Source organism: Tubulanus polymorphus, chromosome 3 (genome assembly GCF_964204645.1).
Source record: "Tubulanus polymorphus chromosome 3, tnTubPoly1.2, whole genome shotgun sequence".
In the NCBI taxonomy this organism is placed as follows: domain Eukaryota; kingdom Metazoa; phylum Nemertea; class Palaeonemertea; order Tubulaniformes; family Tubulanidae; genus Tubulanus; species Tubulanus polymorphus.
In genome coordinates, this window is record NC_134027.1 from 20827960 (window position 1) to 20844092 (window position 16133).

At 37.0% G+C, this 16133-nt stretch overlaps 1 protein-coding gene across 3 annotated transcripts; it reads left to right on the forward strand.

Annotated features, from left to right (window-relative positions):
* The first annotated feature begins 12338 nt into the window (after positions 1–12338).
* On the forward strand, positions 12339–15772 carry LOC141901808 (aldo-keto reductase 1B-like). Of its 3 annotated transcripts, none has more exons than XM_074789291.1 (10): positions 12339–12474; positions 12704–12871; positions 13873–13989; positions 14073–14150; positions 14246–14362; positions 14452–14558; positions 14643–14724; positions 14819–14982; positions 15064–15129; positions 15491–15772. In XM_074789291.1, exons 1-9 carry the CDS (start codon positions 12400–12402, stop codon positions 15107–15109), a joined length of 954 nt encoding a protein of 317 aa, XP_074645392.1. In that variant the 5' UTR covers positions 12339–12399; the 3' UTR covers positions 15110–15129; positions 15491–15772. The 3 variants fall into 3 exon arrangements, with proteins under 3 accessions (XP_074645392.1, XP_074645391.1, XP_074645394.1); XM_074789290.1 differs by having other exon boundaries at positions 15485–15770; XM_074789293.1 differs by lacking the exon at positions 13873–13989 and having other exon boundaries at positions 15485–15772.
* The last annotated feature ends 361 nt before the right edge of the window (positions 15773–16133 follow it).

A 16133-nucleotide genomic window follows, 5' to 3' on the forward strand; every position in this document is an offset into this window, starting at 1 on the left:
CTATCAACTGACCAATGCATGACCAGTACTGGCTATATAGTAAATTATCTGTTTTGCAAACAATTAAGTTATTTGGTGTCAAATAACTAGATATAATGTGGACATTAAACTAAAAATTGTTTAACTGACCAATGCTTGACCAGTACTGACCAGTTACCACTAACTAGAACCCACCATATGTAATTTATATGTTTAGTAAAGCAATAAAATCGCGTTTGGGCGTCGAGCTACTAGATACGGTGCGGGCTATGATCTAACAACTATTTAACTGACCAATATTTTACCAATACTGACCTTTGTAAAGTAATTTGTTTATTCTAGAAGCAACACAGTCGTGTTTGGTGTCTAATAATTAGAAATGGTGTGGGCTTTCATCTAACAACTATTCAAGTGACCAAATATTGACCAATACTGACCACATAGCTATATTTATCTGTTTCGGACACAACTTAGTCGTGTCTCGTATCAAATAATTTCATTCGGTCTGAACGTAAATATAACAACTATTTTACCTGTACAAGCTACACCAGTACTGTCTAATTACCGGTTAAATGTTTTTAGAAATAACACGGGGTATTGCCTGAATCCTTCGTCAGTACTACTCTTATTAAATGTGTCGTTTTAAAAGTCTTGTCCAATTTTTATTGTAGGAAGCGAGCTAACTTTGAAATTTCCCACTAAATGCAAAAGATTTTCACATCGGGTTTTGAACGAACAACGTTTCGATTTGTAATTGTAACGTGCGCATTTTAGCCTGTAACGTGCACATTTCACTAGTGTAAACGTGCGTATCGGTACCATTATGCGAAACTTGTCAAACTTTTGCGTTCAAGACGTTTAAACTGAACACTAAAGGAGATATTATATCATATCATATCATATCATATATATGAATAATGAATAGATGGAAGATAATGTAGTAGTTTTGAATGTTTCGTAACTGCTGTCCACTGACCGCAGATCATCAAAGTTAATCGCCTCATATGAAATATATATTCGTTATAAGGGATGTAGTAGTTCAGTGAGAATTCAAACTTATGGGTAATTTTAAGTGATCACAACGCTGACCAATAGAGAAAGCTGTATCACAACAAAAGTGCGACTTACGTATCTTATTGAAACATTGTAAAATACCGGAGAGTAAATGGGAGAACCCTGAATTCGAAACAATTCCACACTCGGATCGTTTACTTCGAAAACACAATTTGCAATTTGTGGACATCCATTATTTCTGCACCAAAAGCATGAAGTATATTATCTTTGCTCGTAAAAATTTGAAATTTTGAGGAAGATTTTTGGCCTCGTTAACCTGTGAACACGTCCTTCATATATTTTCTAAGACCGATCTTGATATAATGCTGAGAGTTTAAAGAAAATTATGGTAGGATGTAAACTTAGGCTGCTTCGTATCCGTGGAGGGTTGCTAATTATTGATCTTATACACAATAATCACAAGTACGTAACACGAGACTCCATAGAATATCGTTTTTCAATCATACGTACACAAATTATTGCGATATAAAGATAAATAGTACTTTAATATACTTTTTACTTCTTATACTGAATATTTCTTTAGTAGTATTAATAAAGAGTGGATCAGCAGGCTACCTGAGCCCATTCCACGATTTGAGGTCAGTTGCCAAAAGTTAGTAAGTTTACATACCAGTGGATAGTTATCATTTAAAATGACAATTAAAACTTCATTGCTAAAAATAACTTTGTATTCGTAGAATAGTCACACTCAAATGCGGAGAATTGATAATACCATAATACGATACGAAAATTCACTGTGTACAAATTCAAAAAGATGATCTCTAGTGAACGATCGAACGTTGTGTCGTTATTTTCTAATGATAAAACTTGGCTTGTGATTTGAAATGTGTACATATTGGATCTTTTTCATATTAACAGTGTATTTGGTCATGTATCATATTGTATAATGGTTAATTTAAACTAACTGGTTTTAGAGTTGTATCCTTTAATCCTGTAATAGAGGATGCAATCTTTTTGCGGCAAACAGTACAAATAGCTAGAAAAAGCAACGATAGTGCATTGGTAAACTTAAAGCAAGCGTACATTGGTTGTTTAGGTTTTTCGTTGGGAAAATTAATGTTTAATCATTATTGAAATATCCGAGGCGAGCTTTTCCAGGAATTTACAAAGTTGAGCTTTACACAAGGAATTTTTTTGTAGTCCGATATCAGTGATTACCTCTGGCTTGGAGAGATACAATCTAAAACCAACCGTCGAGTCAAATATTTTACCACAATTTTCTATGATTAGTAAAAAGATTAAGTAATAGACATAGGCATGCAAACAGTAATATCTGAAGTCCACTCCATTTCAAACTCATTCATCTTTACACAAACTCCAACTTGTTGAACAGTTCAAAATCGCGTGGCTTGAATTATTACGATAGCTAAAATCAGGGACCACGATACTTGCTCATCTACACTGGCTTCCAATTTAACAAAGGATTGAATTTGAGTGTTTGATGTTGTAACAATAGGCCTACCATACTGAATTATGGATTCGGTTTCTACTTTTTGATTGAACATTTATATCACATATTGGGTCATTTCATTTTTACCAGTATAGGCCAAATTGGAAGAACCTATCCGTATATCATGTTTAATTTTATATAATCTGACTTTTGAGATGTCATTCAATCAATGCATTCATATGCGGTCGTCGCTTTCAATAGCCACCACGGACTGACTCCTTAGCGATACCTTGGCGGACGATCCCACACGTTTCTTGCTCCAGCCCTAGAATTCTCAATTATAAGGCGCTTTTACGAAATTGAATCTGATTCGGTTTAGCTAAATCCGATTCGATGATGAGTCGAATCAATTTATCAATCTAAAGGTCGCGATTCGAAAGAAAATGGGCGTCAATGGTGACCGAATTATTGATAGATGATGGTCTGCAATAGATGTCTTTAGCCCGCGGTCGAAGAGGACGCCATGTTGGATTTCACTGACTAAATCGCCACTAACTTGCTCGCCGAGCAAGTTAGTCGATTTAATAAATCAATTTACTAAACCGCGTCCATAAACGAGTTGATTTACCAAATCGGATTCACTAAACCGCAAGCCGTAAACGTGAAACTTAAATCGATTTACAAAGATTCAGTTTCGTAAAAGCGCCTATAGTCGTCATGAACACCCGATTTGAATTCAAATTAAAAAAACTCCTAAAAACGCACCTGTTTACTCGATTACTGTAAAGCGCCTTTGAGCATTTATATGCAAGAATCAGTGAAATTGGCGCTTTATCAGTTGTATTCATCATTCAAACCATTATTCTCCTTATCCTATGAATTTGGAGACCCATCCTCGCATGAGAATGAATATAATGTGATTTCAATTAAAGATGACACATGGCCTCATATCATTACGTTATGTTTTTTAACGGGTGGGCGAGATTATATTCTTATGTTTTTGTTTCTCTGAATGTCGCTATTTAAGAGTTCAATAATAATTTCAGTCAACCAAACAAAGGATTTTTCTGTATGTTTCGTGTCCTGTTTTCCATAACCCTAGGACTGCATTTTAGGTATTTTTCGTGGATGACCGAACGCTGCTGTCCCTTTCTAGTAATTTGATGATATCTGTCGAAATCTAAATTTTAAAAAGGAATCAGGCATATCTCCTTGTTTGACTAAGTAAGAACTCAACTTTAAGGGACACTCCCTTAAAGGCGCCGAAGTAAAATCATGTGTCGAGTGGAGATGATATTGTGTCAGAATTTCTTCAAAAGCGGAGAAAATTGAATATTTTGAAAATAATGATTTCGCATGTATGTTTGAATCCGTTATAACTGGAGCAATTTTCATAAAAACATATCTATGGAATCAACGAAATGTAATTAAGAAGAATACTATGTTTAAGATGTTATTAAAGGCATTTGAAAAAAGTTTTCTGATTTCGTCAACTGTGAAACTAGTGTCAACCAGATGTGTTCCCATTAAACGAACCGACTGCGAGCCGAGTCGATGTGAGATGTGACCTACACTGAAAATCTCAAGCGCTACCACTGGTTTTTAGGTGCTTCTGAATGTCGGCCGTTAAAAAACTAAACAATTGCCATTTGGAAAGGGCCTAGTTAGAGAAAATGCTAGATGTGTATATTGTGTGATATTTCATGTGCGTTTGGAATTTAACCTTGTTTATAACGAAACACACATGTTCTTTTCTATTTTAGAAGAGCGCATTATAGTGCAATAAAGAACTGACAATGAAAAAGGGGTAACAGGTGACTGATATCACACCGAATTTCAATTCCTATGAACACTTTTCATATAGTGAATTCTGTACAAGAGTTAAAAAAAACTTGAAATATTAACGAAACAGTTTTTTGACGGACAAATCGTTACCATCGAATTTTCAAAACTTTTTTAATGCCTTGGTGACCACTGGTCTAGTACGCGGTTTTCTGAAACAAAAGTGGCCAAGTTTAAAGAACGACAAATGATCACAAATATTAGGAGCCTAATGCGTTTAATGATTTAATTAATTGGCATCGCGCTGATTGGTTGAAAGACGGTTGTTAGTCATCTTGCCTGTGATTTAATTGTTTTTTTTAAGCATCGATTAACCATAGATTTAATCTTATCATAACTTATTTGCAGGTGCTTCTCGCAAACATTTTCTATTCGTTTTCAAACGCAGTACTGTTCAGATGATTCGCGTCAAGCTTTGAGTCAAGTAGTAAAAAGGTTTATGTATTAGCATTACTATGCAGTCAAAATTACGCGCTGCGGCAAGTGAGGTGCTGTGATCCAGATGTGTAACCTATTTAGGAGTAATATATTTCCATAATGTCAACGCCATTCAGAAACAGTAGCAAAACATGCTGCTGGTCTCTAGAAATAACAATACGACGACAACCACTTTCGAATTCGACGATATTCGAGAAGTTTCACTTGGGCAGTGGTGGTCAGTGATGGTCAATTTATGAATTCTCTAGGGGAATGCTTTCTAGTTTCACACCAAATGCAGTACCGGTATATCTTTCTTACATTCGAGAAGTTTCAATTGGTCAGTGGTGGTCAGTGATGGTCAATTCATGAATTTTCAATGGCGAATCCTTTCTAGTTTGACACCATAACGCGGTATATCGTTCTCATATTCGAGAAGTTTGAATTGGTCAGTGGTGGTCAGTGATGGTCAATTTATGAATTCTCAATATTTATGGCGAATCCTTTCTAGTTTGACACCATAACGCGGTATATCGTTCTCATATTCGAAAAGTTTGAATTGGTCAGTGGTGGTCAGTGATGGTCAATTTATGAATTTGCAATGATGATACCTGGGTAGTTTGAAAACAAACATGACTTGATAAATTTCCGAAATTCGCAGTCAGGTGTTCAGACTCGGGAATATCTCAATTGGTCAGTTTCTGACCATCATGGTGTCACCATGTGGTCTATAGCTCAAATGAAACACGTGGGACCGACGAAAGGGCCCAAAAGCGTAAGTCATTTCCTGAGTGATGTGATCCAAAAATGCCCTAACTGGAAAAGGCAGTCTTTCAATTGGACGAAACCAAATCGGACAGAACAATTAAAATTTGGGAAGGCCACAGGCAGTGGTGTTTCTACGAAGCCCACGCGGTAGGCCTATACTTTGAGCGTATCATTATGAAATCTTTTTTTAAACCACCATGTAGGCCTACCACATTAAGTAATAAGCATCGTTGTAAGCACTTGAAACACCCATTAGCCACTTGAAACTGTCAGATCAAACATCATACCGCATCCCCGCAAAGAGGGGTAGTTCAGCAAACCGGAGCTTTCATTTGCCTATCTAGACTACCCCGCCAGTACGGGTAGCCGAGCAAACCGGAAAACTCATAATGACGTCTGTTCAAGTTACTGGGTTTTAGAATACAGGACAAAAATCCATATCCAGATATAAATGTCGAACCAGTTTACCCAAATACTTTGAAAATTCGACAAATATTCCGATTACGTTCTTCGTCGACACAACAAAAGACAAGACCTATTAAAGTTTTGTTCTGGTCGAAGGAAGATCCAGGAAGAAAGACATTCTAAATATTTGGATGGATATATGAAAGCTGTGGGTACTGGAGTGTGTAATGGGTAGTGTAGTGTGATCTGTGTGCATTTGTTGCCAGCACACAGATCACATTGTTCATTGGGGTTTGGTCCAGGACTCGCCAGATTTTCAACAACACGGAAGTAACGTGTAATAAATGATGACTTGAATTGCATGACTACCTACCACCCCTCATTACTGTTGGAAAACTAAACGTTCGGCACTGACTAAAAATTAGTAATAACATTTTAGAAATGGCCAGAATTTTAACTTAGGTTCTATCTCATTTTTATTTTACAATTGCGATTGGTATATTTTTTTTTAACGGCCGTTAAGGCTTCATGTTTCGTCTGCAATTCACTGCAAATAGTTACGCAACTACGCACATTTCAGTGTTTTTGGCAGCTGTACACTCAATCGGCACCGTTCGTGACTAGCTTCACTGCGGAATTATCATTAATTAACATCGCCATATCACATCATCAACTTATATTGTGCCTTAAAACCCTAACAGCCGAAATAATTGAAATGCACACACGATTTCTATCATTGAAAATTGAGAGAGTGGCCACGTTTGTGTTTGCTGCTTCGCGTAAATCCCGCGCGGTGGCGGAACCGCGCGGAGTGGGGCCGATACGTCCAGTAAAAGTGTTAAGCAAAATTAGCGAAAGGAGAAGTGTAAATGAGACAGATAAAACGATACTGGAACAATTACATATTACAGCTGATAGATCGAAGAAAGACAGAGAACAATATAAGATGCTAAGACAAGAACTGCAACGCAGGGAAGATACTGGCGAAAATGACCTTATTATACGGAACAACAAAATTGTCAAGAGGCAGCCCTTTCGATCTGATGCCCGTAGATAACGGGCCAAAATATTGTAAAATTCTTTATACGAATGCGGACTCATTAAAGAATAAACTGAACGAGTTAAAAGTTGTCACAATACGTCATGCCCCTGATATTATTTGTGTAACCGAGGTGAAACCAAAACACTCAATATATAGCTTACAAGCAGAAAATCTGAAGATAGATGGATATAACATACCTTACAGCAACATTGATTGTGAAGGCAGGGGTATTTGTGTGTATATAAAGGAGGAATTTCCGGTTATTCCTGTCAGTATTGTAGATCAGAATTTTCAGGAGTCCCTATGGTTTGATCTAAGGACAGAAAACGGTGTGCTGCGTTTATGCTGTATATATAGAAGCCCTAATAGTACTGAGCAAAATGATGCGAAACTACTTGAGATTATAAATAGCAATATGAAATCAGGAAAGAAAACGATTATAATGGGTGACTTCAACTTCCCCGGTATAGATTGGTCAAATACATCAACCACTCATAAATACCCACATATTGAAGCAAGGTTCCTCGATGTGATGAGGGATAATCTGCTAGAGCAGATGGTACAGGAACCGACAAGATATAGGTATGGACAAAGAGAGAATCTCATAGACCTAGTTTTGGTAAGTGACGAAAATATTATCGGGGAGATAGACCATTTGCCAGCTATCGGTCTTAGCGACCACAATGTTCTTCTGTTCGAAATAAATGCTCCACTTTCTTCTAACTCATCTAGAGGCGCTAATACTGTGAGGCTTATGTACGATTCTGCAGACTACAGCTCAATAAATAAAAAACTTGTAGAAGCCAAAATGACAGATGAGATACAAAAATTAGATGTTGCCGGGAGTTGGATATTTTTCAAGGATTGCCTTCATGGATGTAGCGAAAAGTATATCCCGAAACGATGGAATCGAAATAATAAGAGTAAACCGAAGTGGCTATCCAGAACTATTATTCACAAGGTAAAGACAAAACATCGTCTGTTTAAGAAATACAAGGCCGATAGGTCGCGAGCAAATTATATGGAGTACAAGGCAACCAGAACAGAGGTTAAGAATGAAATCAGGGTTGCAGTTAGAAACTTCGAAAAAGGATTGGCTACATCAGTTAAGACTAACCCGAAGGATTTTTGGGCTTACGCCAAGTACAAAACAAAAGCTAAGTCATCTATACCTTATCCCAGGCACATCAGTTAAGGTCAGTAATGAAATAGAGAAAGCAGAATTGCTAAATAATCAGTTTGTTAAAGCGTTTACAGAAAACCTGACAATCATCCCTGAACCGCAAAATAGACAGATTCTGGTGCCTTTTCAGCACATTCATATTACAAGCAAGGCAGTGGAAAAAAAACTATCAAGCTTAAACGTGTTCAAGAGTATGGGACCAGATGGCCTGCATCCAAGACTGCTAAAGGAAGTGGCTTCGGCTATAGCGGAACCCTTAACACTCATATTTCGCAAGAGTTTGAGTAATAGTATAGTACCAAACGACTGGAAAGAAGCCAACGTGACCCCATTATACAAAGGAAAGGGAAATAGAGCCGAGGGTGTAAACTACAGACCAGTTAGTCTTACATCGATCTGCTCAAAAATAATGGAAAGCTTCATAAGAGATCATATCATGAAGCATTTAGAAATCAATGGTTTGATCAGTCATCACCAGCATGGTTTTGTCAAAGGAAAAAACTGCGTGACGAACTTGCTGGAAGCACTAAATTACTGGACAACTGCCCTAGACTCTGGAAAAAGTGTAGATGTCATTTATACAGATTTTGCAAAGGCGTTTGACCGAGTCCCACACCAACGACTTTTGAAAAAGATGCATAGTTACGGGCTATCGGACGAGGTATGTCTATGGGTTAATGATTTTCTGTCAGCTAGAGAACAAAAAGTAGTTATTAATGGTCAATCGTCATCATCAGCGGCTGTCACTAGCGGCATACCCCAAGGATCGGTTTTGGGTCCAATACTATTTGTTATTTATATCAATGATTTGCCAGATGTGTTAGATTGTTGCGTGGGTATGTTTGCAGATGACACTAAAGCACATAACATCATCGAAAAAATCAAAGACTGTGAGAATTTACAGGCAAATATTGACAGAATGACAGATTGGTCTGACAAATGGCAACTGGGATTTCAAACGGCTAAATGCAAAGTAATGAGAATAGGTAGAAACCCACCGGATTTTAGGTACCACATGAACGATGCTGAGGGAAACCGCTTACCATTGGAGGAAATCAAGTGTGAGAGAGACTTAGGAGTAGACGTCGACAATAAACTGATATGTAGTGAACGAAGCATACAGAACATTATCAGCTATTTAAAACACATACGTCTATCTAGAAGAGGATACACTGATACCTCTGTATAAGGCCCTAATTCGACCGATATTAGAGTATGCTAATGTAGTATGGGCCTTGCAGTATCAAAAGGATATTGACGCTATTGAGGCAGTCCAAAGGAGAGTGACTAGGATGGTTCCCCGATTACAGAATTTATCCTATGAACAGCGCCTAAAACAACTTAAACTTCCAACCCTGGTCTATAGAAGAATGAGGGGTGATGCAATCAACACGTACAAATATGTACATGGTATATGTCCCTCCCCACCAAACTTTCTACCCAGGGTACCGTCCACTAGAACTCGCGGTCATCCATTTAAATTGTTTCTGTCAAGAGCAAAATTAAACTGTAGAAAATACTTTTTCAGCATTCGAACGATCCAGATCTGGAATTCGCTACCGTTAGAAGTTGTTAGGTGGATTGCTTTAAGGTCAGGCTTGACAGACATTGGAGTACGCACCCGAAGCAGTATTCCTATAAGGATTAAACTCTGAACATATGTTACGTGTGTATATATGAAACTTTTTAGAATTGTGTCATAAAAACGCTAGCGGAAACGGAATAGTACGCGGAATAGTAAGCGGACAGAGCATCGATTTACGAATTTATAAAACTGCGCACCAACCAAAGCTGCAGTAGTGATTTTTATTTACGCTAGGAGAGGTCAAGGTCTAAGAGACCAGAGTACCAAACGGATACGATACGATACGATACGATACGATATATGTCTTAGCGCATGGCTATTTTATTTTTCACATTTCGAGACCGGAACATGCGCAGACGGGCGTATCTTTCGCTAATCCAATAACGGTTACAATAATACGTCAAACTTGGTGAAGCTCACAGCCAGACTTAGAATTTTAATGAATAAATACAGGTATTTATTTAGATTTAAAATTTTAGAGCTCTACCCAGGCAACTCGAATTCTAAATTGTAAAAACAGCTGCCGGCGGCGGGGACACCTGTGTTCGGCGTGGTACGTGGCCAAAGAAAATCACCAAAAATATATAATCACCCAAAATATCGAAGATCTATGGGCGAAGATTCACCATGATCAAATATAGAAAAGGAATTCATTTTTGCGAAAAAAACATGCTTTGCCGAGTGTTGATTACAAATTGAAAGCCTTGTTTGTTTTCAGAGTTTTCCGGTTTGCTTATCTTTCATACGACAATAAATCTTTCTGTATCGTCAGATATGTTCTACATTAAATCCTCACGGCTTTAATAGTTCTATATAGTTTTACACAAGAAATTTGTTCCCAAGTTCTACATTGTAAAAAATGTAGGTCTTGCTGTAGGAAGGCACCCAGTGTCGGCGTGACCAAAGAAAATCACCCAAAATATGATAGATCTTCGAGCGAATTAAGGGACCCGTGATAAAATTTAAAAGAAAAATAATTATTCAGTACACGTTGTAAGCGGGACATTCTGTAACACGCGGACCACGCGCGCGTTATTCTCCGGGGCTCCTGTGAAACCGGCGCGCTTTATTCTAAAAAAAATTCACTCCGTTGCTTAGGGACTGTGTTTTTGTGGGATTCGAATCCAGTCTTCCGATCGGTTACTACGGGGAAATCCGAACTAAAATTTGCATTTTGACATATTTTGTGAATATGGAGAAATATAGAAAATTTGAATTTACCTCGTACTCGCGATTAACTTGAGTTCGCAGCTCGCTGTGCGCTTAATAAACCCACGTGGTCTAGAAGACCGTGCGGGGGGGGGGGTGTGGGAAGAAAAAAGCACACATCACAAAGAAAAAGACGATATGAAACGGCTTAATAGTGTCGAAGTCGGGGACTTGAATTGGTGAAGCGCACAGCCAGAGACTTTTAATGAAAGAATAGAGGCGAGTGGCAGTTCCCAACACATATAGAATTGTACATTGTAAAAAAATAAGTTTTGTTGAGGGCGCCTGTGTTCGGCGTGGCCAGTGGCCAAAGAAAATCGCCCAAAATATCGAAGATCTGACCTTTTTAAGTGGTGGAGAGTCTAGTGGAATAACAAGTGGTACAGATCGTTAATCCCACAACGACAAGTGGAGATTTTCGTACCACAACAGGGCCACCATTTTGCAAGTACAATATACTTATTCATTCCGAGTAACACAGACGACAGAATTATGAAAGAAGTTGCGCACTGTTCAGGTCTCAACTCAAGCGCTGTCATGAATGTATTGCCCCGCGCCACAAAATTGCCCGTGCGCCTAATCTTAAGATTTTTTTAAAGTTAAAAATAAGGGTGCCAAACAACATAAACAAAATACAATCGATCTCAGCTTGCTTTGGATAGTGGGTGGGGCCAATAATTTTTGGGCCGATGAGGCGCAGATGTGAGAGGACGAGAAGGGTCGTCTGAGGAAGTGACTAATAAACCTTGCCCAGTCATCCAACAATCTGAGGCATAATCTACTGCATTTTCAAATGTTGTGGGGCCAAACAAAGGTACATGGATTGGTATCATCTAATTCCAGTTTGAAAATTATAGCCAAAATATAATATATTTAGTTTAATACCAAATAGGCGGTCATTTGAACCCAAAAGGAGGGGATATATCAATACCAAACTATTATATCCCATCAATACCTGCGCACCTTTTGCGTGGATGAAACGTCCCTCAATGACTGCGCCAACGTACCCGGTAGATGGCGTGAGTTGGATTCACACTTCAGAACTAAAGGTTCAGTGCATCAGTCATGCCAAAGTTAAATTGATAATCCTCATACATGTACAATGAATGTGACTAATGAATGTTTATTGTTTATTTCTTTGTGTTGTGCTTTTGCTCAGTCTGGTTTTTTTTTCGTCTCCCAATTGTGAGCAGAGGTTCCTATTCACCTATGATTTTAGTTTCTCTGGTGATGGGGTTTAGGTAAACCCGAAACTGTTAGAAAATAAACTTTTCTACATATCTACAGTGGGTTTTTTTATTTGTATGTTCACTATCGTCTCGTTCCTATTCACAATTGTCATTCCACAAAACCACGTTGGTTTTTTATTATTGCAGTTGTTAACGTCTAGCGAAATATATGTCAGCGCATGCGCCGATCTCTTGCGTTAGAGACGCTCCACCGCCCATTTTGGTTGGTTTGATGTGATGCCCTGGCAGGTGGCTGGTTCAAGGCGAGTATAAAAAATGAGTATTGCAGTAAAATCTGTGACCATCGCTAATGGTGTCAACATGCCCGTCCTCGGGCTCGGTACTTGGCAGGTGAGTAATCCGAATCATGATTCGATAGATTTAGAATTTTGGCCATTCGTTCTTCTTTCTCGCACTCAGGACATCTGCTAATCCGAAGAAGAGTATTGGACTATTCTATAAACGGTCCGAAAACAGTAAATGATATATTTCCGGTTATTCCATTTGTTGTTTACATATGAGCTGTGTCTAGTGTCAACCTCAACATCCAGTCAAAAACTGCAACAATTTCTTATTGCAGTCAGTAGGTGGTGAATGTGAACAAGTGGTAAAGGATGCAATAGACTGTGGATACCGTCACATAGATACAGCAACTTTGTATATGAATGAAAAGGAAGTTGGATGTGCAATATCGGCTAAGATCAAGGATGGCACTGTTAAAAGAGAAGATCTTTTTATTACGACCAAGGTAGTTCTTCAAGTTCAATTCTAAAATAGAATACCTGAATAACATATTTCAATTGCAATTGTCAAAAACAGGTTATCAGATTGAAATGGGATCAGACATTCACTGAACTGTGGCTTCTTGCAATATTAACACAACCAGTACTGCTATATCATGGGTCATTCATTTTTCAATTTTTACGTACACAGTAATGGTAGTGTCAATTCTTCGAAGAGTGACAGATTCGTACGCTACAGTTAGTACATTTTAAAATAAATGTGTGTTGTTTTTAAGTGATTTCAATGAACGCAAGTGAACGACATTTTACAACATAGTCTAGAACTGATAGATTTGTTATTTTCTAAGCGGGTCTCGCTGATATATTCACGTAAAAGCCTATCAAACCAAGGTATTTGCTTGCAAGGTGCTTGCACCAATTTGCTATACAAGTACAGCGAGATCCTGGCTTGGGAGGATGATCACGTATAAAAATGAAACTGGGAGTAACAAAACCTGCGGAAATTAAAGAAGAGGCTCACCTAATTTCATGAATTTAAGCATATTTTACTCAATATTTCCATTTCATATCGTTTCTTATATCTAACTACAAGCCTTCTGTCTTCATAAGCGCTGAAACTAGAGTCGCACACAGTGTCAGGTCTGTGATAGACAAAAGCGGTAGGCCTACGTCTATTTCTATTGTTTTCAATTGAACGCATACGCAGGATAGGAGCAATTGTGATAATTAGTCAATGGTGTGTGGTATGGATCTCAAAAACAGCAAATGTTTGCGTATGTAATAAATGAATGACCCCCATAACATTACTGGTATATTACCGTTACTGACATAATGCATAATGACATATGTTGTCCTAGGAACCAGCCGCAAATTATTGTCTGATTTGACTTCCAATACATTCAAAGATATCCTATCAAAGAAAATGATGATGATGTTCACTAGCCAAAATTGGCATTTTCCTTCAGCTTTAAAAATCTATTCATGCTTTAAGATTTGAATTTTTAAGCTATGGAATACATTTCATCGCAAAGATTTGGTGTTACCCTCTTTAAAAGAATCAATGAACAACTTACAACTTGAATATCTGGATCTATTTTTAATACATTGGCCTATGGCATTCAAAGTAAGTCGTTATTGACTGTGTTTTTAAAGCCAATTCAACAACAACAATGTTCCACTGAGTTCTATACATATCTCTTTTGTAAGGAAGGAAAAGAAATAGTTCTGACAGACAAAGATGGTAATATCATGTTTTCAGATGTACCGTTTATTGATACTTGGAAGGTAATAAAAATGAGCTACAATCTGAGAAGAAAACATGTGATAATATGTGTGTTCAGAAAATGTATTGTTCAGAAAACCAACCATTGCATTTTAAGGAAATGGAAAAAGCTGTTAATATGGGTTTGGTTAAGGCGATTGGAGTGTCGAATTTCAATAGTAAACAGGTGCAAATGATCATTGATGAGGGAACCATAAAACCAGCAAACATCCAGGTAACAGAATTAATATCGAATTTATCGCCATGAAAAAAATAATACATTATCGTTACGATTACTTTGAAAGAAATAGTCTTTTATTTTAGGTGGAATGTCATCCGTACTTCAACAACTCAAAACTGATGAATTTCTGCCGAGAAAGGAATATTTCAGTTACTGCTTACAGTCCTTTTGGTTCTCCACAAAGGGGCTGGTGAGTATAACGTTATCTATTATGAATCGAATTGTACAAAAATTCTCATTAGTCACTAATCAGCTAATTGATTGTCATTTCTAGGCAAAAGGATGACGAACCATTGGTAATTGCTGACGAAAGATTGAAACCAATAGCAGAAAAACATGGGAAAACTCCAGCTCAGGTTTGAAAAAGAAAAAAAAATTCAAAAAGATTTACTGCAAAGATTGAAAATGTAGATTCATACGTACATTTAAATACATTTCAAATTCATTCAGGTTGTTCTACGCTACATTATTCAAAGGGGAGCGATTGCGATTCCTAAAAGTGTGACACGTAGCCGCATTGAACAAAATATCAATGTATTTGACTTTGAGCTGTCCGAAGATGAGATGAAAGTGATTGATTCTTTTGAGCAGAAGAGAAGGATTGCCTTCGATTGGTAAGATTGAATGATCTTGTTTCATTGACATTGTAATAGATTATACTGCATGTGTGAAAACAACTTCTTTACTATTTTTAGGGGAGCAGAAAAGCATAGAGACTATCCATTCCATGAAGAATTTTAAATGATATAACATATATACATGTATGTATGTATGTATGTATGTATGTATGTATGTATGTATGTATGTCATGCAAGCATATGCATACCTTCTTCCTCGACTCCTTCAATGCTTGGTTCTTCAGTTTTCATCATAGCTATGGACAAACAGAAGTTTTAGGATTAACTAGAATTCGTACAATACATGAAAATGTAATTATTGATAAATTGACTTACGCCTGGTCGTACTGTTGTTCACCTCTTTCAACTTAAATTTCAATTTAACCCTGAGCAAAAGCCAATTTGTCTACCACCTCAATCAATGTTGTGTTTATATGTCCATAATGTTCTTGCTAGATTGAAGAAATAAAAAATAATGTTTATTCTATAATATTTTAAGTTTCAGACAGCGGTTTTAGCTGATCCGGATACAATCACAAGGTTAGGGACTTGTCATGATAAATGATGGATCTAGTACCAATGAAATGTAACAGTATCCCTATAAACAATCTTGTGTTTAAGAGATAGAAGATACTGGATCAACCCATACTGCAAATCTATCTATTAGTAAATACATTGTAAAATTATCTAAAGTCCTTCTTCTGCTCCGTAAATTCCGTAAACGTCAACTATAAAATAATTCATAATATTCGATAATTCATTAATATTTGACGAATTTTCATTATAGATAATTTGTTTATTATTAAAATAGAAATAATATAATTGTCTTTTTTCAATTCTTAAGTTAATCAAATCATTGTAATCTTAGGCAAGTATAATATCACTTTTTCTTTCATTGAAAGGAATTTGAAGAATATTTATTATGTTTTCATCTAAAGTTCCTTTAAAATTTAAAACTGTATTGAATACTTTAGGATTTTTAACACCATTATCAAAAGTATCTACTAGTTCAGTAATTAAATATGTTTCATTTGATGATGTTTGATTAATCATAGTAATGTTATCAATTTTATAATATCTTGCGGATACTAAATTTGTTGCTGAAATATAATTTCTAATGTTTAACTGTGAAAATAATCTATTGGTTT